Source organism: Corvus kubaryi, unplaced genomic scaffold (assembly GCF_017639235.1).
Source record: "Corvus kubaryi isolate FWS band 111438036 unplaced genomic scaffold, C.kubaryi_AGA036_p1.0 37398, whole genome shotgun sequence".
Classification (NCBI taxonomy): domain Eukaryota; kingdom Metazoa; phylum Chordata; class Aves; order Passeriformes; family Corvidae; genus Corvus; species Corvus kubaryi.
In genome coordinates, this window is record NW_024581137.1 from 891,671 (window position 1) to 916,712 (window position 25,042).

Sequence of the window (25,042 nt, forward strand, 5' to 3'; positions counted from 1 at the left end):
TTTTGCTCTGCTCTTTGTCATTTATCATTAGTCAAATATGCTTCATCCAGAATTTTTTTTCCAGACTAAAACATGTGTATCTAAAGTGCTAGGCAAAGAGCAGTGGCTACATACAATGGCCATTTGTCTGTAATTTTCTGCTGTCTCTTCATTCCTTGTATGAGTGTGTAGTAGTAGAAGAGCTTCCCCTCACCTCCAGGCTGGGCCCTGGGCATTTTGGGGGAGAGGCTTGCACAGGAGCTCAGAAGGTGCAACATCCTGCCTATAGCCGAGGCAGGGGCTTCCATGTGTGGAGTGGCAGAAGGCAAATTCAGGGTTTGTCCCTGGCAGTGGAGAGAGAGTGCCCCCCTGGCTTCTTCTGACTCCAGTTGTTCATGGAAGCTCGGAACCTGCACAGAGACAACGAGTTTCTTTTAGATGAGCTCCCACTTAGAGTGAGCTGGGATGGATACTTCCTCTCTGCTACGGATCTCCATGTCCTGAGGGCTGGAGAACAGAATAGCTGGAAGTTTGGCAACCTGCCAGTGAGCCGTCCTGGGGTAACAGGAGGTGCCCAGGAAGCAAAAGTGATCCTGGTCCTCACCCAGGATGGGACTTAGTGGCTCCAGCTGACCCCTGTAATGTGTATGGTGTGTGTCCATAGACATGCAAATACATGGCTCAGACTTGTAAACAATGAAGATAATGTAGGAAAACTTAGCACCACCTGAAGTCTCAGCAGTGCATATGCACACAGCCAGTAGCAGATATGAGTTCAATATGCTCATGATACAGGGCTGGGTAAGCACTCACAAAAACCCAAAAGGCAAAGCAAAAAACCTGCCTGTGCTAGTGGTAGAAACCCCGTTCTGCAGTGGAGCCAGCAGGGCTGCCTTGGGGAATGTGAGAGCTGTAATGCCTGAGAAGCGACAAGTGCAGCGAGTGTGGATCACTGGGGTGGTAAGATGGAATATCCAGCCTCCAGCTGAATATTTGCAGTATATGCATCCGTTGCGGAAGCTCTTGCACATCCTTTCCTTCTCGGGCAGCTCATTTCAGCCGTGATCCCTGCTGCTCAGACTGTCCTTGCTCCCGGGCTGTAGCAGTGAGGCAAGGATCCAGTAAACCCTCAGTGCCCGGACTCCTTGCAGGCTGGGGAGAGCTGTTGAGCCCTCAGCGTCCTCACCTGCAGGTGGTGGTGGCCCAAGTCCTCTCACAGCACCAGGGAGCCCTGGCCCATGGCAGCTACAAAGGTTTGAGGGACACGATTTTCTGCTTGCTGGTCATCTTCTCCAGGCTGATGGGAGAAGTAACAAAGTTTTACATAAAAGGGCAGGGGAGTGTGTTGCAGTTGTGCTGTTTAACTACTTGTAAAGACTTTTGAACAACACTCAGTGAAGACAATTCACCAAAGAAAAGAATATAGAGTGGACATGAAATTAGTGTTTTAATTGTGAAGCTTATTGCTTCAATTTTAAGATTAGTAAGTGTGTCTCAGGGCTGCTGTTTCTACAGTCCTTGTTTCTTTTCTTTCAAAGCATCAAGTTGGCATTTCTTAGAGGTCTCCCAGCTATTTTCAAGTGTGCTTTTGTACTGGAAGAGGGTTTCTAAGAATGCCTCTTCCCCACCATTGCATGCTGTCGGGCTGCATGATGGTAATGAGTCCTTAGTATTTTAGTTAATTGCAGGGTCAGTACTGAGCCAGAAGAGTGAGCTGCGTTTTCTACAGGCTTGCTCATCACCATCAATAGGATTCATAAGCAAGTTCTGACTTCAGAGCTTGCTCCTTTGCAGTGCGTTAACCCAAAAGAGATCGGCTTTGCTTCACAAGACTCTCAGACATGCTTTGTGTTGGGAGTGAAGCAGGGAAATGGCTTTTTTTCTTCTTTCTACCCCCTGTAAACAGAACAGATTTGTTGAAACCCATTAGATTCATTAAATGCTAAACTAGTTTGGCATTCACTTTAACTGCAGAAATCTTCTTCCTAAAACTCCCCGTGTCTTTCTGCCTACCTTTTTTCTTTTGCTTCAAGAGTTAATATATTAAGATATTTGTAATCTGTGTCTTAAAAATTATCGATTTTGGATACAAATCAGATAGCATCTGGTCCAACAGATACGCTCGACCCATAAATCTTCCTAAAATAGCCATTAGCTCCTAAATTACTTATGGCATTATCCTTATTGGTGAAATTTTAACTGTAAGATGGTGAAGGATGAACTCTGAGAAACGGTGTCTAAAGTAATAGTGACGGCCACTTGTGGTTTATGATCACATACTTGATGTTAATTTTTAATCCGTTTTCCTTTCCATTGCAGCCCATCTCTGCCTGCTCTTGATTGGCAGCTGCCATCTCACTCAGGACCTTACGAACTACGTATCGAAGTGCAGCCGAAATCCCACCACCGAGCTCATTATGAGACAGAAGGCAGTCGAGGGGCTGTGAAGGCATCTGCGGGGGGCCACCCCATTGTGCAGGTACAAAACCATGTAATGAGCAGCACAGGTTGTTTATCTCAGTGCTCTGTGGCGAGCACTGTTTCTTCTCTAAAACCAAAAAGTAATGGGAGATTTTTCCTGTCCTCAGAGATTCCTGCATGTGAGCACACCTTAGAGCATATTTTAAACTGGGTGGACCAAGCCTTTGGTGAAAACAATGCAAGAGCAATACAGGGCGAGTGGATTAGTGCTCTGTCCGTGCAGGACTCAGCGAGTGTTCAGCTAGCAAGTGGTGACCATGGACCTATTTGTGCAATCAGACTCCAGACATGTGGTTTATACTTAAATCAGCTGGGGACATGCCTCAGTACATTTAGTCCTTAACTTGCAGTTGGATCTAATCAGAACTGTGAGTGCGTGTTGGAGTGCAGAGCTGTAGCAGTGATGTAGAAGTATGTCACTGGTTTGGATGTTGCAGTGAGTTCTGAGCTTTTAGAGTTTCTTCTGTTAAGTTCCTAAAACCCTTCCAGCTACTCTGGAAAGCATCTGAGGTCTGAATCTAGTTTCATGAATTCTACCAAGCTCTTTAGTTGCTCTGTATAAAGCTTTTAATTTAACGACACTCTAAACTGACCCTTAATTCGTTTATAAGAGTAGTCTCATTCATTTTTAAAGGACTTCGCTCAGGAGTAGGAAGAACAAGATTTGGTTGTTTAAAACAAAAAAAGAAAAAGTAGTGGGAGAGAGTGGGAGACAGTGCCTGTCCCTCCTCAGCTGCTGCTTTCTCACCCAGCAGTTAAACTCCCAGTGCCACCCGTCAAGGTTGTGACCCTCTGTGCATCAGAGCCCAAGTTTTATTGCTGCCCAGATGCCACAGGACCCGTGGATGCCACGGCACTGCTGCCATGCTTGCACTGCTTGGGCTCATGCCACAAGCCATGCTGCAGGAGCAGTAGCTCGTTGAAAGCCCAGATGGCTCAAGATGATGTACGGACCACACATGCAGGGCTGTGCATGTTTGTTTATTTGCTGTAAACCCCTGTTAGCAAACACATCGTTGGAAGGAATGGTGGGAGGTTGGGATGACACCAGGCAGAGAATGCTGCTGTGTAAATGTGTGCTGCTGCCACAGCTGGAAAAGGAAAGTGAGGGGAGTTGTCTGCAGCAAACACACTTTAGCTCTGCCAGAACTCATCAGTGACATGGGATTATGAAAGTTGTCTGCTGCAAGTTGAAAGGTTTTAGCAGAACATTTGTGAGTGATATTAAAGAGGGGCTTGTGGCAGACATGCTTGCTGACAATTAAAGCTGCTCTGTTTGTGGCTTGATGCAAGAAAATGCAAATGGGGAGGCATCAATTTGCAATGGCCAGCTTGGCACTTAAAGTTTCTTACGTGCTTTTTGGAAAGACTGAATGTGATGCCAACATTTAATTGGACTAAATGTGTCCAGACATTTCCCCTCTCATCCCCTGTCCCAGTCTGTCAGGAGTGAGCATGCTGCTTCCAAACACAAACAAGTGTCAGAAGAGTGGAGAGGAAATTACAGAAGGGCATGAAGGGAGAGGGGAGGAAGCAGACAGTCCCAGCCCTGTCAATTGGCTTTACCGGCTTAATAAGGATTAATGTATTTTTCAGTCCTTTTATTACAACCCAAACATCCTTTTCTCCAAAAAGAACAGAAACATAAAGAGGTGCAGAAAAGTGTCTCTGTGCTGACATTGCCATCATGACCAGTTATGTGTTTGAAGAAATGCATAAAAGTTCTGACTTAGACCAGAGGTGAATAGATGGATGGATTAAAAGTACTTCCAAAAAGAAAGAAAGTATTTATAAATAATTTTTGTAACAGAAATAGTAAGTATCTACAAATAAAGAAGTACCTGAAAAACAAAAGTATGTATAAATAAACAGAGGAGGAGGAAATCTAGGGAGTAATTTCTGATAAATTGGTGACAGACAAAACCTGAAAAATGTGTCTCTGAATCAACATATTTCCAGATGTTGCAGCTGTTTGGGTCAGGTTTGATTCATCCCACTGGGTTATACAGAAAGGAGCCCAAGTTTTGAAGTTCAAACTCAGATGTGAACTCAAACAGAATCTTAGTGTCTTCAGGTCAGAGATTTTGTATCAAGCTTTTAGCTCTTCAACATTTCTAATATTTTCTATTCTGTTGACTCAGGGAAAACTCTCATAAAATTGCTTTGACCTCTTGTACTACCTTTTTGTGTTACATTTTTTCCCATGTTGATAGTCAGGTCTTTCTTATGTCAGTACTTTAGGGAAACTTGCTTTAACTCTGCTGTTGTTAAAGCTCTTCCCCTTTATCTTCAATGAGAAGAGAATATGGATGAGGTCTCTCTTGTCTCTCTGTTTTTCTGTTTCGCTGTCTTTGTTTCAAACCCCCTCTCGTTTGCATCTTGCTTCCGAAGCTAGGAGATGTTCTCACATTAATACCTCCACAAATCTGTTGGGCATGCTAAGGCAGAGGAGAAGTAAATCCAAAAAGCATCTGCTGTTCATGGCATGGTTCCCAAGCAAAATTGCCAGGAGGTTGCTTTCTCTGCAGCCAGAGCAGGTTTATCTATTTTTTCCAGGCAACATTAGCTTCCTTGCTGCTGATCCATCTCTTCTTTTAGGAGGTGGAATGTCTGAGGATCAAAGGTTTCTGAGGCAAGCATGCTGAATGAGGAGAGCGGTGGCATAGGAGGCCTGGAGTCTCTCTTGGGTATGACATGAAGCTCAAGGTTGGAGACCAATTTTTTCCTTGGCTCCTCCAGGCTGGTGACTTTACTGTGCAGCTGGAGAGGGCCACATGTAAAGCTGAGGACCTGCCACTGTGCGCAATGCCGACACTGTATGAGATTGCTTTTCTCTCCCAAACCTGAGCATGGCAGGCTGCCTGAGGAGTTCATACTGACCCATGGAAAGGGCAAACCTGGTGGGTGCTGGAGGCTGCCTGTGGCAGCAGTCGTGTCCACCACTTGCTCCTTATCATCTCTGCATCATGTATGGGACTTGCTCACTGGAAGCTCCTGTGGGCCATCTCCCAGGCCTATTTCATGCCAGTAGGATTTCCTGTGGATTTCCTTCTGTGGAATGGCAGCACCTTCCCCACTGCACTTAGGAACGATACGGTTTGGAGCACTTCAAGTTGCCTGTGAAGGCTCATGAGCCTGGTAACACAATAATTCTCTCACATTTCACTTTTGCCTGTTTGGGTGTTTGGCTGCCATGGCAGCTCCAAGCTATCGCTGTTCCCGATTGCTAAACGTTTGGAGAGTGGGATGAGCCGGCGCGCCTAGCGAGCTAAAAATGCCGCAGAGGATTGGCAAGCGAGTGGTGCTGGGGAGCGGTGCTGGTGAGCTCACAGCTGGCACTGGCTTTCACCCCTTGGCTTGGGGAAGTATTTTGCGAGTTGCTGTTGCCTTTGGTGATTTCAGACTGGAGTACTCCCACCTCTGAGTCAGAACAGGGATGGTGCCCTGGCTGGCATCAGACATTGTGAAGCTTCATGTTGTATCAGGTGAGGGTTAAACCTGGGACCACTCTGAGAAGCAAAACCCTGTCTGCTAGCATCCTGCTGCCACCTATTCCTTCTCAAGAGTTCATGGCTGGGGTGAGGATTTTTCGAACAAAGCAAGATGAAGTGAATGGGGTATTTAGGAAACCCACAGCATTACATAGCTACAGACACATTTTAAATGAGGTGAATTTAATTCAAGGGGTTTACATCCAGAACATCTTAAAAATGTCCTCCGTTTGGACCTATCTCCCATTCTTCATTTTGAGAGTAATGGTGAGGAGTTGCCCAAGATGAGGTTTGCATTTCAGCCAGCAGTGGCCCTGTTTCAGCTGCAGGTAAGTAATCCAGCAGATAAAAGTTTGGGCTCCCCAGGGAGGGATGGCACCAGATTATAAATATATGGTCTGTAGACATTCCAATTAATAACTCATCTTTGAAATAAGTCAAGCACTTTGACTGCCTGAGATGGAATTTTTACAAGCAGGGTGTGGTGTATCTGTGAGATAAAATCCAAATACTCAAGAATGTTTAATTAAAGGGCATGATGTACTCCCATAGAAGATTGTATTCAATGGTGAAAGAAAATATTCAAATGCACGGAGTAGCACTAGTAAGCACTTTCAAAAGCCATGATTATATTTAAGTTTTCTGACACAAAATATGCCAGGAATTCTCTTCAAGATCTCTCCTAACATGAAGTAGATAAATTGGTTAGAAAAAGGAAAGAAAAGAAGTTGTAAGGGTTTTCCATTTTTATCTAAGTAAACAGTACTATCCAGTATTTGTTTTCCTCTTGAAAAATTAAGTTAATATGGAATACACAGTGAACGCTGCCTTGCCTTTCACTGTACCTCTTTGCAGTGAGGTGGTAGAGGTTGTGTATGGCTCCTGTGCTCCCTTATGAAATTTGATCTGAGCCTGTGAACAGCTAAATAGTCTGAACTCCCTCATTTTACAGGCAAAACACAATGATTTGTCTGCTGATTTACATAGGCAAAATGTTGTCTGTTCCAGGAGATTTGCTCACAAGAGTCGTCTGTGTCCTTTCTTGACAAGATCCCAAGTAGACATTTCGGGTCTGATTTTCAAAGGCCTTGAGGCATTTGTTGGGATTTTTAAATCCCCTTATGACTAACAAGTGTCAGACTCTCCTCTATGGCAATTACTGCCTCGGTATTTTTTGCACATCTCCACATCACCATAATTAGGCACCAACATGCCCCTGAGTTATTTGTGCGCCTTGGTAACACATGGAGTGTGTTATTGTTTGCTTCCCATGGATCAGTTGGTTTTGTTGCTTTCGGATAACAAGCACAAAGTCCCAGTGAAGGTACTGGCCGCCACAGGTACCTGCCAGAGCCCTTTCATCTTCAGACCCATAAGCAAAGAATACCTTTTGCAAACCCCTTGGGGAATAGAAAGCCTCACTGACAAAGCACTGTAACTTCAGGGGGCATCACACTCTGATCAGCACCTCTCTTCACACACAGCCGACAGCACGAGGTCAGACAGTCCTGTGATAACCAGAAGACTAGATGGGAAGGAGAGAGAGCTGAAGTGTGAAAGGAAAAGACTGAAAAGAGGTTTCATTCACCATTGATGACAGGAAGAAGATGAAGGTACAAGGAAGCCAAGAGGAAGGCTCTTCCAGACAGAGCAGGCCAAGTCCTTTGCAGCAATGTTCTGGTGCTGCACAGCAAAAGTGAACTCATGGCAAGTCCCATTGTATGGGACCTGCAGTGTGTTCATAAGTGCTTTTCTTGGTAGGGGTCCCCCACTGCTGCAAGTTTGTTTTAAACAACAGAGCTGCCACCATTGCTGAGTGAGTCAAGGGGATTAGAGAGAAAAAACAGTCCCTGGTGGGTCCAGCTCATGGCCATCTGACACCTGACCAAGAGGAGAGGATGTGGGAAAAACAGTGTTAGCTGCTTTCCCCTTCCCTCTCTGGGTCAAGCAGAGCAGAGCAGAGGGCATATTCTTGTTAGTAAGCAGTGATTCAACTCATCATGCCACAGTGGACTTCCTCTCTGTGCTGCTCTTAGCTTCTTTTTAGAAGGCAGCATCACCGTTTTGTTCAGATGGAAATACAATCCTTCCTTATGGCAGGCATATAAAGACATTGGCAAGCACCTGTTAGCCAGGTTGCAATTAATAGCACAAAGCAATGCAATCACACAACTAACCAGACAGGGAGCCTACACTTTATAGCCTTGTTTTAGACAGCCGGTACTTCTTAAGGATAAATCCGAGCTGAATGGCCTTCTCACTTCTTGCATCTGTATAGTTAAAGCTAAACCTCATACTAGCAGACAGATAATCAAAACTGAAATGTAGAATGATTTGGCAGATGTTTTAAAGCTGCTATTGCTTCTATAAATCCAGCAAATGGAAGAACGCCCATTGAAAGCTTTTCATCACATTTTTTGTTTTTGGTTAGGAAAGTGTATTTTGGAAAGGAGGGAGTTTCTCATTTTTGGGTTTTGCATGAAGCTGGTCCCACAGAGTAGCTCCACAAGCACAGCTGTATCATTAGCTTGTGGCCTCCCTGAGGAGGGGTAAGTCCAGAAGGGAGCCATCCTGGAAAGTGTGCTGCTGTCAGCCAGAGAAGATTTCATGACCCTGAAAATGCAACTTCAGCTCTGATTTATGAGCCATCCTGGGGACAGGCCTCTGCTGTTTGGTGCAACGGCCCTTTCCAAATGAAAAACAAGGTTTCTATCAGCCAGTGCTTGGGGGGTGTACTCTGCTCTCTGTTAAAAATGATACCTCGCCCACACTCAGCATGATGGACGCCGCAGTACATATTCCAGCTGTTAGGATGCTGAGATATTCAATCTGGCTTTCCACCCCGAAGGCTTTAGCCCTAGGTTTGCCTTCAGTTTGGACTCGGTGGCTGCAGGCAAAGCAGAAGTTGGTTGTGGCCTTCAGGGAGGAGAGGATGGAAAGCATTCCCCCTCCTCTGCTGGTGCTGTCTCCATTCCCTGGGGAGAGGGGATGATGATCTCAGCTCCTGATTTGCCTTTTCATTGGCCTCTTCTGGTTTCCTTTCTGCCTCCTTCTTTGCAACAAGGGAGCCAGTGGCATTGCTGTCACTGTGTGGGGTATCCTCTAGCTGTCCTCTGGTGGCAGTTGATAAGGCAAAGTCCTTCTAGATTACAGGGGAAGCAGGGCAGTCATCTCTATCTCCAGCACTGCTCACTTCCTGCTTCCCTTGTCAGGCTGGTGGTCTTGGTGACAAGCAGCACATGCACCCTGAGTGTCTACAACCAGTGTGATAGAAGTCTCAGCAAGGCCAAGAAAGGCAGAACGTAAATGTAGTAGTGCTCTCTGATTCTTCATTTACTTTTCCTCAGGCCTTGTGCTGTATCTTTTTAACTTGGTGAACTGCTTTCATTGTGGCCAGAGGTTTTTTTCTGCATGTTTTCTAAAAGGGTGGTTCATCATAATTTTAGAAGTATACCTCTAAAATGTGTACTACTACTTTTCAGGGAGGAATCAGGACTCATCCTTGATTGTTAGTGTGATAGGTTTTTTTGCCCTTTCTATCCTTTTGTCCTGTGCTTAATACTGCATCTGCTAAAAGATGCAGACGCTTTCTCTGTCACAGAATCAGAAGGCAGAGACAAAGTTGCAGATGCTTCTGGTTAACCAGAAGAGGCTACCAGTAGTGGTAGAAATGGCTACCCACTTTTCTAAGGAAAAATACTACATGGGTAGATCTTTTGCTTGTCTGAAATTACCAGACCTCAATTAAAAAAAACAACAAAACCCCAGACTCTAACCGAATTACATTCAAAGCACTGTTGGAGCACTCCTGAATTTAGACAGCTTAGCCTGCTTAATTCAAGCACATGCTTTGGGGTTTGCTGACTCTTAGTTAGTTAAGCCATTTTTGAGAAAATAAGACTGGATGGGTGAGGTGTTGACAACTGGATTTAAAATAGCTTTTCAGGGAGATTCAGGTGGTATGTGAGGCTGTGGTCTGAGCATGAACCACAGTTGTCACTTGACTTAGTTTTGGTTGCAGTTGAGAAGACCTATGCCAAAGTTACCAATCAGCAAATCTGCTCCAGACTTGCCAGATTATTGCACGTTAACATGCACCCGAAATCTGAAATGAAACACAGTTAAAATTAAAGTGCAGGTTTACCAGAAGCCAGATGCTTCATTATGAGCTGAGCTAACCTACCTGCCAAATACTGCTAACCTCCATGAGGCGGGCGATTAATTTTTTATAAGTCTGCTTTGGGAACTAGACATCTGTCCTCTATTCCTAAAAGTAATATCTCAGGGCAAATGATATTTTTTTTCTTGGTACTCCAAATTACATAAAACATGTATCATGAAAATCATATTGTCTGCATTCTGCATGAAGATATACTGGGGGCTAGTTCATATTTCAGGTCCCTTTCACACCAGCATAGCTCCATTGGAATTTCTTATTTTATACTTTATAATTTTTATATGTAAGAAGAGTTACATCTGTAACACACCTTGTGATATGGAATATCAGTATATATGGTTATAGTATAGATTTTTCCATTTTAATTAGTCATTATTTCAGCTAACAGGCTGAATCAGTGGAAAATATGGTGTCAAATTACTCAGTTGCTCTCTCAAAGTACATTTCATCTTCCATTATAAGCAGGGGTTTATAATTTCTTTCCTTGTGAAGAATAGCTCAAGATCTTCTTTGATACATGCCATGAAAGGGAGATCATCTGCTGTACACATACACAAAAGTAAAATTTGTTGCATGCTGTCAGTGCAGTGAAATCAAATAAACTTTTTCTTCCCTCCACATGTTTAAGAAATAATTTAACAGGAGTTGCATATTTTCACTGAAACAGTTGAAACATGCTAATGATCAATTTACTTACACATGGTAAAAATAATATAGGTTGCAGACAGATTTGTAATGCAGTTTTTAAACACCTGTTTTTAATGTTTAAATACCCAATAAAGCAGAGGAACTCCTGCTTTTGGTTTGCATGCAGACATTATGCACACTGGGATTTAAAAGTCTGCTGCCTAGGTTTCAAGTGCGGTAAACAGCACTTGCAGGCACAGTGTGGGTACATTTTGGGGAGTTACAGATGCTGGAGTGTCCCTCAATGAGTTTTGCTCTTTGGGACACTGATAACATGGTGTTACATGTGAATCCTGGCAAAAACCCATAGTCCTCACGAGAAAGAGAACTGATCCCTTGCCACTTGCAGTCCTACTCATGTAGAAATACTGCTGGTCCAGTTCTGTGTAATGAGAGGGGGAAGAAATGTAGAAGAGATGGAGCAAAGTGATCTGTTACAGTGAAACCAAGCACTTAAATACATCCTTAAACTTTCATAAAGTGGGATTAAATGTTGAATATGTGCTTAAGTTTTCTACCAAGCAAGTATACGCTGACAACTGGCAATTAATTGTGCAATGTATTGTCACTCAGGTTACTTGGCTGCAAAATCTGGTGTAAGACAATTTTGCTGCCTTGCCACGGGTGTTAAAAGAGATTGGGTGTCAGGTGTGAGTGTGTGGGGCTACCAGCTGCCCAAAAATAGCATGATAAAGGGGAGCAAGTTTCATTCTGTTCTTGCAGGCCTCTGCTGCTTTTCAGGAGACCTACTAGGTTTTCTCTCTTAAAAATCTGATGCTTTTTGGGCATCAGTTGCAGGTTCGCTGTATATTGCTACTTCCTTCTGATGGCTTTCAGGTGAATGCTACTAACTGGATCCTCATTTTCATCTGTCTTCAGTCCCTTTGATTTTGTGATCCCTTAGGATGACTGCATCTTGTATTTGTTCTGCCACCATTGTAGCAGTCCACATCTAAAGGTCATGAAGTCTCTGAAGCTTTTACTGAATGTCTTGATAGCAAGTCAGGCATCATGATACTGGATCCAAGCTTTCCATCACTGTCCAAAATCTTCCCATTACTTTTCTCTGTCTTTGGGCAAACTGTTCCTTTCTTCATGTCATCCAAGTCTATAATTTAGACTGTTCAGTGAAGTCTATTACATTTAGCTGCTTGCTGTCACTGTGCTGGCATGAAAACAGCAGTATCAGCATGTCATGCATGTTCCATGCAGGACAGGGATGCCCATGCTTGCTGTGCTTAATAAGCCACACGTTCCTGTCCCCTCGGCTCTCTGCCTGTGAAAGGACAGTGGGTTGCCTTCGGGAAGCCCATAGTACATCGTGACTGCACAAACAGATAAAAATCTAGAAGGGAGCGGGGTGGGAGAGAGATCATGTTTCGTTTCTGGAGAGCTGTTCAGAGATGCGCTGTGCATGAAGCCCAGGTGCAGCTCACGCATAGAGGGTTAGTCTCGAGCTTTCATCCCCCTCTTAGTGTTTTCACTTGAGGCAGCTGCTTGGTTTAGCACTGCAAGCAGAGACACCTGAGCCTGAGATGGTTGCAACATGTCAGGATTAAGAAGCTTGAGCAGGGCTTGCACGAGGCTGCTTGTGCTCACCAGCGGCCAGGACTAGCAGCGCCTTGGCTCTCCTGCATGTGCACACTGGCATGTAATGCTTTGCTCCTGAGCATGGGCAGAGAAGGGATGCGAGTGCCTGTTTTGGATGAAACTGATCATTGCCAAGACGAGCACCAACACACAGGGCACTGGATGGAGCCATGGGGCAAGGGGATGGATGTGGGGCAAGGGGTGGATACTGTGTGGGTGCTTCCAGCACTGTGCTGGGAACAGCAGGCAGCACTGGGGCTGGTGAGGGGCTGAGCTCCTGCTGCCACCCCATTCCCTGCATATCCTGGCCTGACATATTGTTATTATGATTGCTATGGAAATAATTTCAATATGTTTCGCAGCTCTGAGATTCTGTGTCTTGCATTGTTTGGCTGGAAAGCTGCTTGACTGGTTTTGGAGGGTGGCTGTACATGCACAAATACTAGCTGATTTTTTTTTTGTGGTGGAAAGTAGGAGATTCACAGCATGGTTTTAATTAGAACTGCTCATTTAGTCTTTCATTGCAGTGTGTTCTTTAGTTGAAAGATAATTTAATTTTCTTTGTTTTGGAAGATTTTCGTGCTTGTCTGTGTGAAATGTCTTTATTTACTGTGCCTCATTGTGCTTTGTGCATAGCTTTGATTAAGGAGAGTCAAAAACAAAACTTCCCTAGGCTGTATTATTTTCTACCTGCTGTGGCTTTTAATACAGTCTCACTGGTATATATGTACCAAGTGTCTGCATTCCTAGGACAGAATCACCAGAGAAAATTGGCAAAGCATGCAGGGTTAGATTTAGCTTTAAAACTCTTACTGACTTGAACAGGAATAGCATGTCTGAAAGTTGTGATGTGCTGAAGAAGTGCAACTGGTATGGGTCAGTTTGGTTTTTCATCTTGGAGAAGTCCACAGAAGATACCACTTTTTGATAAAAAGGCAAAACCCCCAAAAAATCCTCCCTCCTCTTGCAGAACTCTGTATTAAGATCTTGTAACACCTCCTCTTCAGTGAAGAGTATTTAGTCTAGTTGTAACACAATGCAGCACGGATCAGTCTTGTTTATATGTACAAGAATATTTAGATAGTGCCTGTCATATCAGAAAAAAAAATAGCTACATAAAATATGTAAATCTCTCCCGTAGGTGCAGGAACTCATAAAATTGCGCAGAATATACAGCTGCAAAAAGAAAGAATTCTAGATGGCATTTTTAAATCAATCCCTAATAATACTGAAATAATTTTCTAAATGGGTTTCAAATTAATTTTCAACCACCTCTTTTGAAGTGATGTTGTTTTCATTATGTGGGCCTTATGTGCTGTCGCTCATATTCTGCAACAATATAGTAATCTTTAATATAGACTCAAATATTGTTACTGAATACAGGCTATAGAGTGTTATTGACCACAGACTGGCATGCAGTTATAGAATTGTACAGAAACTCCACCCACAGCTGCAAACTTGAGCTTCCAGGGACAAACAAATTTAGACCACAACTTGCAGGCACATATGCTAGCATCTAGGTACACAAGTAATCTCAAGCACATGTCCTGAATACATCAAAGCCTCATTTTCTAATCCCTCAAGGTTGTGAGGAAAACCTTAAAATATGTGAACTGTCAAGGCCCCACTGCTGGCTCCAAGAGCCCCAGTTGAGATGGAAGCAGGTTGGAGAGGCTTTGCAAAGAGCAAGGCAGTGCAGTGAAAATACTGGAGCTGGGCTATGGCTCTGCAGTTGTGCTGTCCTAAATGAAATCCCTGAAGCTCTTAGCTCAAATAGATTTGACTGGGGTAGTTGCTCTAATCACAAGGCAGCATTAGCCTGGAAGCGTATCTATAGTAGTAGATGTTTGTAGGAATATGGTCTGATGAGTAAAAGCATTCTTCTTCCTCCAGTTTGAGTAAAAATAAAGAAAAATATTATGAAATTTGGCCCTTGGGTTCTCAAATTATTATCAAATTATCTTTTCTCTTTTTGTAGTGGAAAAAGGTGTGTAATACATGTTTGAATTGAATGTAAAAAGTGGTCATTAGCAGGAACAGTGCTCAGGATTCTATTTTTATTATGATTTTAGCATGCCATCCAGTTTTGAAACGATGTCAACAGCAAGGCCACTGAAACTGTAGGTGATGGTGCTCCAGAATTTCCTGTGTGCTCCAGAGCAGAGGTCGGAGCACTGCTGGGACTAGGGGGCTTGCTGCAGTCTTTGCAGGAAAATGAGCTGCTCCTTTGTGACACCCTTCTGAGGAAGGGAGGGAGGGGTGAGTAGTCCTATCACGGGCACAGGGAGGGAGGCTGCGGAGGAAGCTGGTCAAGTGTGTTCTGGCCGTGACCACCTTGTGCCCAACCTGTGGTGAGGCTGACTCCAGGACGAGGGGAAAGCAGGCCCCCAAGGTCAGGGTGGAGAAGCCAAAGCACTGAATTTAAGCTGTGGTGGAGCTGACTTTGATCTTTCCCTCTGGGAGGGGAAAGGGCTGCAAAGTACCACTGTCCGAGGCAATGGTCTTGTACCCCTGCTGTGGAAAGCTATGGGCAGCTGCTCCAAATGAAACACCTGATGGTGAAGTGCAGAGCGTTGTGTCTGTAGTGGGCTCTGCCTCTGCAGGGGCCTTCTCCCAAGAGCTCTGCTCCATGTCTCTTCAGGTAAAGTGCAGCGTGTGCCTCACAGCACTGCCCTGGGCTTGTGGGACACTCATGCTTTGAACTGTGGCCTGGACAGGTGGCAGGGGCAAGTCCACATTTTAGGGCTTATTACATGTCTGCTGCTGAGCTAATTGCCTTGGTTTCTCTCTGTAATCAGGGGAAGGCTCATCAGTGTAGACTTTAGTGAGCTATTAATTTTATTCTGATGTGAACATCTGAAGCTGCTTGGGTAAGTCACACCTTCAGAGTGCCTGTCTCATTTTGGTGGCTGTGATGGCAGCCAAGGTGACTAGACCCTGTTGTTGTCCAGCCTGTACGTGTTAGAAGTTAGGTGGCATGAATCACCTGGCTTTTCCCTTTTTCTTTTGACTGGATGTTTTGTGTACAATTGTTTCTAACTGTGCTCAGCAGGCTTTAAGGTCTTACCAGTTTGCCAAGACTGAGATGTACTTCTTAGGTTGGATACCCAGGTGAGGCTTAAGTATGGCTGGGAGGAGCAGTGCCTTTTAAGACCTTGTCATTTCTGTCTCTGGCTTGGAATTTGACCCATACTAGAGCCTCGTGTTTGAAGTCAGCAGGTTGATAGAGACACAGTCTTGGGTGTAAAAACACGGGTTCTGATCACCATCACCTTCTCATCATACCTCCCTTCAAAGGAGAAATTGCTACCCTGAGTCAGCATCCTCCTAAATTCCCAGTCATGCACTCACATCCCACTCCATTGACTGCAGCCGAGTGTCATCCATTTGCAGCAGCAGATACACTACTCTATGAGGCGTTTATTGGCAAGTTCTACTATTAATATTTGCAACATTTTACTTGGCTGTCTTATTGGCTTTAAGCAGGGTTGTGGTGTTAGCTTGTCAGTATTCAAGTCAGAAATTCTAGTGCAACAGCTGTTGCTAAATAATGTTATTCAGTGTGACAATATTTAGAATGATTGATTGAAAATAGTCCCTGTATGTTGAGAAAGTGTATTTAGGAGTCTTTCATGCTTATTTTATTTACTTGCAGTTGGAGATCTCCGGCTTTTCAGTTCATTGTTGCCCTTGTGGCAGAGCACCTCATGTTATGTTCATTGGTCTGAGTCTTGTCTGTTCCATCCTTTTGGTTTTTGGAGGGTTTTTGTTAAAAAAAGAAGTGACATAAACCAATGGCATCACCCTCAAACAGCTCACAGTGTGGAATCCAATCTCTCTAGATTTCTCATAGTTTAATCAGACTGTTCTGGAGGTCAAAACCTTGAATCCAAGCTATAAGGTAGACCTGACCTATTTTTATTGCTGCATTTGAATGCTTTCCATGGAAGACACGCTCTCAGATAAAACTGCAGCATAATCGGAGCTTTTGCACCAGGTGGATCAAAGGTGGTTTGGGGAAGTAGTGTAGGACCAGAAGTGTAAAGTGACCTGGCAGAGCCACAGCCCCTTTCTGCTCTGAGACAGGAGTCATGAGGAGCATTTTTATGAATCCTGTGCATGTGACAATGACGCTTCTTTAGGGTTGAAACAACAGAAGCAGAGCCTGTCTAAAGGAACATACACATGCAGATGACACTTCTCTGACTCCAAAGAGCAGTGGGGTTGCATTAATCTGCTTTATTCCCCAAGAAACATGGCTGTAAATTGTGCAAGGATTGGAACCAGGGGGCTGCTAGTGCTGTATTTTCATAGTGAAGAAAGGGTTACCTGGCCTTCTGGCACTGTGGTTACTGGCTTTTGTTTTGTGAAGAGGCTGAAGCACAGATTGATTAAACAAAGAAGTCTGGAAATAGGTAAAAAGTCGTTATGATTTTTTTTTCTGCTCTAATCAAGTCATGATCTGTGATAAAGCAAAAACTCTCTGGCAGGGTTGGAGATGGGAACTTGATCGCTCCATGCCCAGCTCACTGCTCCTTCATCTGCTAATGCATCCTTGCTCTGCACTTTTATAAAATGCCTTGAAATGCTTTCCTTCTATTAATTCATTCCTACATTAAAAAAATAAACCCAGCCAAAAATGGACAGCAGTTCTGTGAAATTTGGAAGCCATCGGTATTCATGTGACTTTCAGAAGAAGCAAGGTTTATTTCAGACATTCAGCCAGCCTCCCTTCCCACTTCCTCCTTTCCCCAAACACAGAAAGCAGTCAGGGCTTGATTCATGGACTGTCTGATTATAATAAGTCTCACTTGGGGCATACAGCTGTATACCATGCTAGTGCACTACATGCTTTGTCTGCCTCCAGCACTGGGTTTTCAGTTCCTGCTCTGTGCTGTGGCTTTTGACTCCAGTGGCTAATTAAATAGCAAAATGTCTCACATAAGATTTCTTTTGGTCTTTTCAAACGAGTGCTTGGCAAATCAGAGAAATTAATAATTGGAAGTATATCTGTAGTAATTTTCATGGCAACAGAACAGTAAGTGCAATATTCGTATTATGAATATAGCTCAGTATTTATAGCTCTCCAAATATTTACAGAGATAAAGCCTTTAAACATAGCCCCAGCTTTCTGTCTTCAGTAGCAGTTTAAATAAATGCCATTTGGATAGAAGTTAAGATTGAGGAGAAAGGCAGCCATTTCTTGTCTAATACTGTCTCACTGGTATCCAAAAATTTTATGCCTGAAACTATGTTGTCCCTGTCCCATATAAGCCAGTGTTCATCTTGATATGCACCTCAAAAGCATTGGCCCCTAATTAGATAACTCCTGTGGGTAGATGGGTGCCCCATTGTCCTCAAATTCACAAGGGTGAGAATTCAAAGTCATGCAGTTGCTGAAGCATTCGTGAGCCACTGAGTTGAAATGTGGCATTGAGGGTGTGTCTCAGATTGGTGGCGTCACCGAGGGATGCTGGCAGTGGCAGTGTAGCATGGCTGGGATGGGCACTGGTGAAGGGCATCATGCTGACGGCACCTGACACACGCCCGAGGATCCTGGGCCAGCCTGTGCTCACCACAAACGGGAGCGTGCTGGGTGCGAGCAGTGCGTCAGCAGCATGGCGAAAGGCAGGCTCACAAGTATGAGCTTGTCCAGGGTATCTGCCTAAGAACATGTAATAATTCCTTCTACAGAGCTCTTGTGATAATTTGTTTTTAACTTGTGCATGTCCATGGGTATGATGGATGCTGAGGGCAAATGTTTTGAGTAGAAACTCAGTAGACTGAGGGGTTGGATAGTTTCAGGGAGGGCACTGTTGTGCTGGACTTACCCCCAGATGTGGATTTATAATCCTTGGAGCACGATGAGGCAGCAAGGATTACAGGAAGAACATTTCTTTGGTCTTGTGGTAGAAGATGTTTTGAGAGCAGTAATGATTTCTCTGTGTCCCAGTGAATAAGGTGCCCAGGACTTACAAATTCATTCCATTAGTAACTCCTTTTCTGATGGGCATCCCTCTTATGAGTCTAATAGTTTTAGGAGGAGTGTGACATGGGTTGGTTTTTAGGTATGTGTATTTTTGAGGAGGAAAATCCGTCCTAGAAGTCGGGAGCAGTGTCTTGCGGCTGGTTAGACAAGCAGATTTCATGGCTGTGCTGAGAGCTAGCCGCCACGAAGGCTGTTTTTCCCTGGATAGAGACTGAAATTACTTGTGAGCCAGTGACTGAGTGTACAGCGTCTCTATTACATTAAGATTAATAATTCCTCAGTGTATTTGCAGCTGGAAGTTTTATATAGATCTTTATTCATCATGATGTGAACAGCTGCTCTTTTGCTGCTCTGTTGAGTTAAGGTCCAAGTGGCAGCACTAGAAAGTGCCACATAAAACACACTCCTGCTGTTTCCATTCACTGTTCTCCCATCCAGCTCTAGTCCTTGGCCCAGGGTTGGCCCTTTGCAGGAGCAAGCCATCTTATTTTTATTTGTGGACCAGCTCTGACTACATTTGGATCTTAAAACAGTTTGAGTGAATCCAAGGAAAATCACTTTCAGAAAGAAAAAATAAATCCTGAAAGTAGCACAAAAATCTGTAGGAATTCCTGTAACAATTTTATTTTAAGTAAGTGAAGGCCTATGGGGTAGTAACATGTTTCATTGCACAGAGCATAATTTATTCACTTTTTTTGCTTAACTGCATCAGATGAAGTACAGCAAAATTTGTCACAGCCAGAGGGTCACCTCAGCTCCTAAGGAAGTGTTTTATTTTTGAGGGGTTGTTCTGTTTTGCTGTGTTTTACGTTTACATTCTGAAGTCCGTCTGCTCTGGTGTTTTGAGTAAGATGCTCCTCTTTTTTTGGCTTGTGCTCTCATCAGGAGTGTCCCAAGCAGACCAAGTTTAGCACCTGAATACTCACTGATGAAGAGTCTGGAGCTGAGCTGTGCACCTCATCCAAAAACCGGCACCCCCTATTGCTGCCTGGTTGCTGGCAAAGGGAGGATTTTCCTGGTCATCCTGGTCAGGATGATGTGCCTTGCTCAATCCTAGGTACATGGAAGCCTGTGTCGAGAGATCTGGAAAGAGCAAGGGACACACAGGTAGCATGGCAGTGACTGAAACGTGTACACCTGCAGAGTGTGAGCTTGAAGGTGGAGAGAAACAGCTGGAAAGAGACGGGGATTCTTCAACACACAGAGCAAGGGACATGCCTCAGTGGTTTGTCGGTGCTCTGTTGATGCTGCCTGTCTGCCTCATTGGCACTGCCAGGGCTGCTTGCTCCTTGTGCTGTGGGGACCTGAATCCCCAGAGTGGGGGCTGCCAGCCCCTGCCTGGCTCCTGCTTTGTAGCTCAGGGTACAGATGCCTGCTCGTGCTCTGCTGCTGCCCTTCAGCATGCAGTACACCCCTGAGCTGCAGGACTGCCCAGCTTCCCTCTGGAGCAGAGGAGTTGAGTGGAGTTCCATAAACCAGTTCCCATGCCATCTGGGGTTTGGGAGAGGAGACTGGAAGGAGAGCTGCTACTGTTCCACTGCCTCAGGGCATCTGAGGCGTGTTTTTTTCTCAGACCTCCCCAAGCAAAAGAGTTCAGGGCCAAACCAGGTCAGAATAGGTAGAGGGAATTTTGTGTTGAAGGGGGCAGTCTTTTCCTGACTTTTTCCCAGAGGTGTAGGTTACTGGCTCCCTGAGCTTTCAGCAGCAGGTCCCTGGGCATTTTCAGCCGGGGGCACGGGGCAGGGCGGCTTGGTGGCTGCCCAGGCGAAGGTCGGGCAGGATCTCTGCAGCGCACACCAGAATAGATGCCCTGGTCTCCTGACCTCACCCCCTGTGCCTGCGCTTCACATGACAGTCACTGCCCACAAGATCAGCTTTTCCCTCCTGCCGTTCAAACCCATGATGCAGTGGCTTACGTCTTCCAGTGCTTCTACGTGGGAGATGAGAGTAAATTCTTTTTCTTGAAAATCAGATTGATAACACTATTTTTATGCGTGCTCGGTGCTAACAACTGAAATCAATACCCAAAATGTTTGTGCACTTTCTTTGTAGTTTAAACAGCTTGATCTTTGATTTGGTTTTAAAAAATCAGAATGCTGAGCACTCACTGATGATATTTTATTGAGGCTGTCTATTAGGTACACTTTTAAAACATGACAATTTGTTTCATTTTATTATTCATCATGTGCAGTTCCTGCAAAAAAAAAAAAAAGACCTGCTGCTTGAGAAAGTGAGCAATAAAGCTATTTGGTGTGTAGCTCCAAAGCTCTAGCTTAAAGAGACAAGCAGCACTTGTCTTGACTTAAAAATGTCACTATGTTATAGATTTTATTCTGTTTGACCTTATTTGAAAGCATTTCAATTACTTTCCAAAGCATCGATGGGAATAAAGGGGAAAGAAGACCCCTTACACCAGACTGGGTTGTTAGTCTCCCCAGTGATTCTCACCAGACTGACTCGGGTATTCCTTGAACAGCTCTGGGAATACAAATGGGACAGATGGATGTGTAAGGCATTGCTGAGCATAAGCACTGTGGTACCTGCTGCATGCAGCATGGCCATCAGTTACATGGTCAGATAAGAAAACGTAGTTATTGTTCTGAATATTTTTAGAGGCATAAATGGGTGTATTTACTTGTTGTCTTTATATACCAAACATACAAAAACAGGCACGTACACAAGAAGTATTACTGATATGGATGTTCCCTGTGGCATTTTTTTGGCACATCATTATCATTAAGGAGGCAGCCCTTACGGGCCTCAAGAGTCTCAAGCAGAAGCTGCTGACTACTTTTGAGAGTGAATACTAAGTCCCTGGTCATGCCCTGCTTTGTTATTAGTGGGAGCTCAGCCTTTAATGCATTGGGACAGGCTAAGCCCTAAATTATACCCCAGTGTTCACTTAATATATTTGCACAAGAGTCTGGGTCTGGAGGAATGCACCACTGTAGGGTTCTTGCAGTCCTTTCCTCAAACTCCCAGTAAGTACACTTGAAAGCTATTACATAGTATAGCTCCCTTTCTTCCTGACTGATGTCATGGGTGGTGCAGAGGGTGTATCTGGCTGGTGCGTCCCGTGAGAACAGGACCATTCTTTCGGTGGCCTCCAGGAGCCTCTCCAGACAGAGGGCTCCTTGTTGTGACAGGTAGCTTTCTGAGCATTTCAACAGATGCTTGGGCATGCCAAAAGCATAAAGCACTTGGAAAGGGAACATGCAGAATATTTCAACTGCGATTCTTAAAATAAATGCCATGGCTTAGATAATAGAAGTTTTCCTCACAGCCTGTAGAATAACCACTGAAGCTGAAATAGCATTTGAGTTAATGGATGTGACGTTTGCAAAATTTCCTCAAAATTATTAACTGTAGCAAGGGTTGGGAGGGTTTTGCTTTTTTTTTTTCTAGTGCTTATGTTTGAAACACTTCATCTCCTTCTGCTCATCATTTTCCAAGTCTGTTCAATTCCAGTTGGCAGATTTAATAGATGTGTCCCAGGCACACCTTTGGAATCCAGGCAGCCTCAGTATGCTCACGTGTGTGATAAACCTGAGGTCGTCATAGCTCTAGGACTGAATCAGACAGTACCTTGCAGTCGGCTCATGGCTGTGAGGGTGACAGCCCTGTTTCCCTCACACTTTGCTGGCCACTGGAGGAAGATTCCTGCTTTTCAGTGCCGTGGCACCCAGACACATGAAAACATCCAGCCACAGCACACAAGTGCATCTCCTCAGGGAAAGGCTGGGGTTTGCTTTGGCACCCTGCACTGAGATGAGCAGCAGCCTACTGGTGAGAATCAAGACATGTTGGTGGGAGATGGTGCTGGGAAAGTGATGATGGAGAGGTGTAGGAATCCCAGGGAAGGCTTGATGCGGTGGCGCAGCCGGTGCAGCCTTTTCACTCACTCTTGCATAAGACAGTGTAAGGTGACAAAGAGCTTAGCTGTGATCGGTCCTGTTCTGGTGTTAATTACCAGTGACTGCATCGCTTTTGATAGAATTAGAGGAGTGTATAATAGGCCTGCAATTAAGTCTGATTTTGATCTTAGCAGCTTCAGACAATAAAAATGAAAATATCATTTGAGATGAGTTCAAGTATTTTTTAACAGGGTTGCTCAAAGAGGAAAAGAGCAGAGTAGTCAGTGTTGGTCAGAACAAGCGAATATGACCTATTTTCATTTCAAAACCAATCATTCTTGGCCACACAGTTCTTATCTGCATACTTAAGTTTTTCCTGCATCTTTCCTTTGTACTGAACCAGGTGACTGCTGTATCACTGTCTTTATTTGGGAAGGGAAACTCATTCAGAAACATTGTGCTCCGGGTCCTCTTTTGCAGCTAATTCCTTTTACAGTTTCCACAGCAGGGGAAAGTACACCTCTTTCCACTTGGATCTATGTATTGCCAAGCAAAGCATGCTTGGTAGGAAGGACATATCCTTTACTATGTATGCTGTAGCACCTTTGTCACCCATACTCAGCCACTGAGTTATTAAGAGCTTTGGACTCTGTTACACAGAGAAAAAGATAAAAATAGGGTGTCTGACGCATGCATCCCATGTTGCAGGCCAGGAAACTGAATCGCTTTTCCACCTAGTACAGTACCCCAGAGCATACATGGAAAATATGCATGGATATGAACATGCGAGATCTTTCCTCACCAAGAAAAATGCTCAGTCACCCTTTTTTCCCATCCCATTGTACATTGATCTTGATCAATATTCCCTTTGACTGCTGGCAAATCTAACAGCCTAAAGTACCACAACTCTGCCTTTACTGACACTGCTCCTCACTGTTGAACATGTGACAGTAATATCATTCTCCCGTGTTTTGAGAGAACTATGGAATATTCTTACCCAGCTGACAGTAAGCAGGATCTTGCCCATTCTCCAGACATCTGCAGCATGCTGAAAACTCCCAAGGCTCAACACTGTCTGTCAAAGAAATCGTGCACTGGGTGCATAACCTAAATTAAGTCATTCACAGTATGTGCCCCTTTAAATGTTAATCCTTGCATCACTTTCTCTTATTGCTTCTGTTGGCATACATGATTATGTGACATAATATAAAAGTAAATAATGTGATGCAATGGGTAAAGCTCAAAGGGAAATACAAATTGAAGATCAGATGCCTTGTAAGACATAATATGACATCAAACTTAGAGTGATGTGAGTGTGAGGTTTTCTTATTTTGAGAGCAGCAAAATCAAGCATATAGTGATTACATGAGTCTTTCTGGGTGTTTCTGGCACTAAGGGAGTAAGTAACTTGGGTAATGGATCCAAAGCAAAGTATGGCATGGCTCTAGGACAGGGCCTTTAAAAAAAGCAAACATAAATTTATCTTGAAGATTACAAACCTTAAAAAACAATGCAAAACATGCATCTGAGATCTTATTATTTATTTTCCAGCATGTGAACACTTTTCAGGGGAAGGCAGGTGTGCAAAGCTGAGGGCTATGGGTGTTTGATTGCCTCCTGGTAGGAAACCTGTGGGAAAAGCACAAGCTGAGACACAGCAGTAGGTTACAAAGTATGGCAGCAGCCAAGTTCAGATTTTAAAATAAAGCCTGAAATAGCAGAACCCAATGCAAGACCAACATTTTTGGTCCTCTTTGCCCGTATTCAGTAAAAATATGGGTACCTTGGTGTGCGATTTTGCTTTTGCTGAATTGAGGTTTGAGTTACTCGCTAGTCTATTTTTACATTTTAAGCGGCCTTGTAATTCAATATGTGTTTGTTTTAATTTTACACTCTCCATAAAAAGCATCCTCCATGACGACTGGAGGCAATGCATAGAAATTTATTTGCCTGGCATGTCACACTGTCTTACTTTTCCCCCTGCAAAACCCGCATGCTGGTCTTGACCAAAAATACCCCGGGATACCTTGTGTCTCCTCCGTTACCTAAGCTTTGCTGCTGAGGCTCTGGAAATAGTGAGGTGGGAAAGATCAGCCTGGGACAAATCCAGGTCACTCTGCCAGCCCTGCTCACACACACCATTGGAATTAATGACCAGCCAGGGCTGTCATGTGGGGCGACAGAGTGGTGATGAGGAGGACAGTGGCTTCCCTGTGGCCACTGGCTGTAGCAGGAGCACACCTGCAATCACTGACCTGCAGCTCAAGCTGCATGTCTGTCTCTGGGGGAGAAAGCCAGAAATCCCTCTTTTTGCAGCGCAGTGCTGATGTGTGTGTTAGGGGCCATAGGAGTGGGTGTTCCATATGGAGCTGGAGGGAGGTTCATAGCCCATGGCACCCTGCTAAAGGTAGTAGTATACAGGTATGGCTCTGCTTTTCTCTCTCCGTTGTTTTGCTGATAGTGCAGATTTTCAAACTGCCACTAATGTGTTTTAAGTTTGACAATGCTGGTATGGAACCCCCATATCATATCAATCATATCATGTCACAACCCCCTGGCTCTGAGCTGCCTTTGTATGGTGTCTCAGGAATGCAGAGCTGATAAAATAGTGTAGTACTAGAAATGAGCCTTGTCCTCCTTCTATCCCTGTAACCTTCCAGCGTCCACATGCCTTAGGTAAGGATATAAAAATTGCCGCACCAAATCAAGCAAACTAAAATGCTTCTGTTCTCCTCTTGGCTTTTCTGACCAAAGTGTGGGGTGAAAAATTTACGGTATGCCTGATTAGTGATGG

At 44.2% G+C, this 25,042-nt stretch overlaps 1 protein-coding gene across 7 annotated transcripts in view; it reads left to right on the forward strand.

Annotated features, from left to right (window-relative positions):
- The window catches only part of NFATC1 (nuclear factor of activated T cells 1), a 113,133-nt gene that overhangs the window by 17,229 nt on the left and 70,862 nt on the right, over positions 1 to 25,042 (forward strand). For all 7 annotated transcript variants that reach the window (XM_042043602.1, XM_042043604.1, XM_042043606.1 and 4 more), the window contains exon 3: positions 2,299 to 2,458. In XM_042043602.1, coding sequence (XP_041899536.1) covers positions 2,299 to 2,458 — 160 coding nt within the window. The remainder of the gene's footprint in view (positions 1 to 2,298; positions 2,459 to 25,042) is intronic.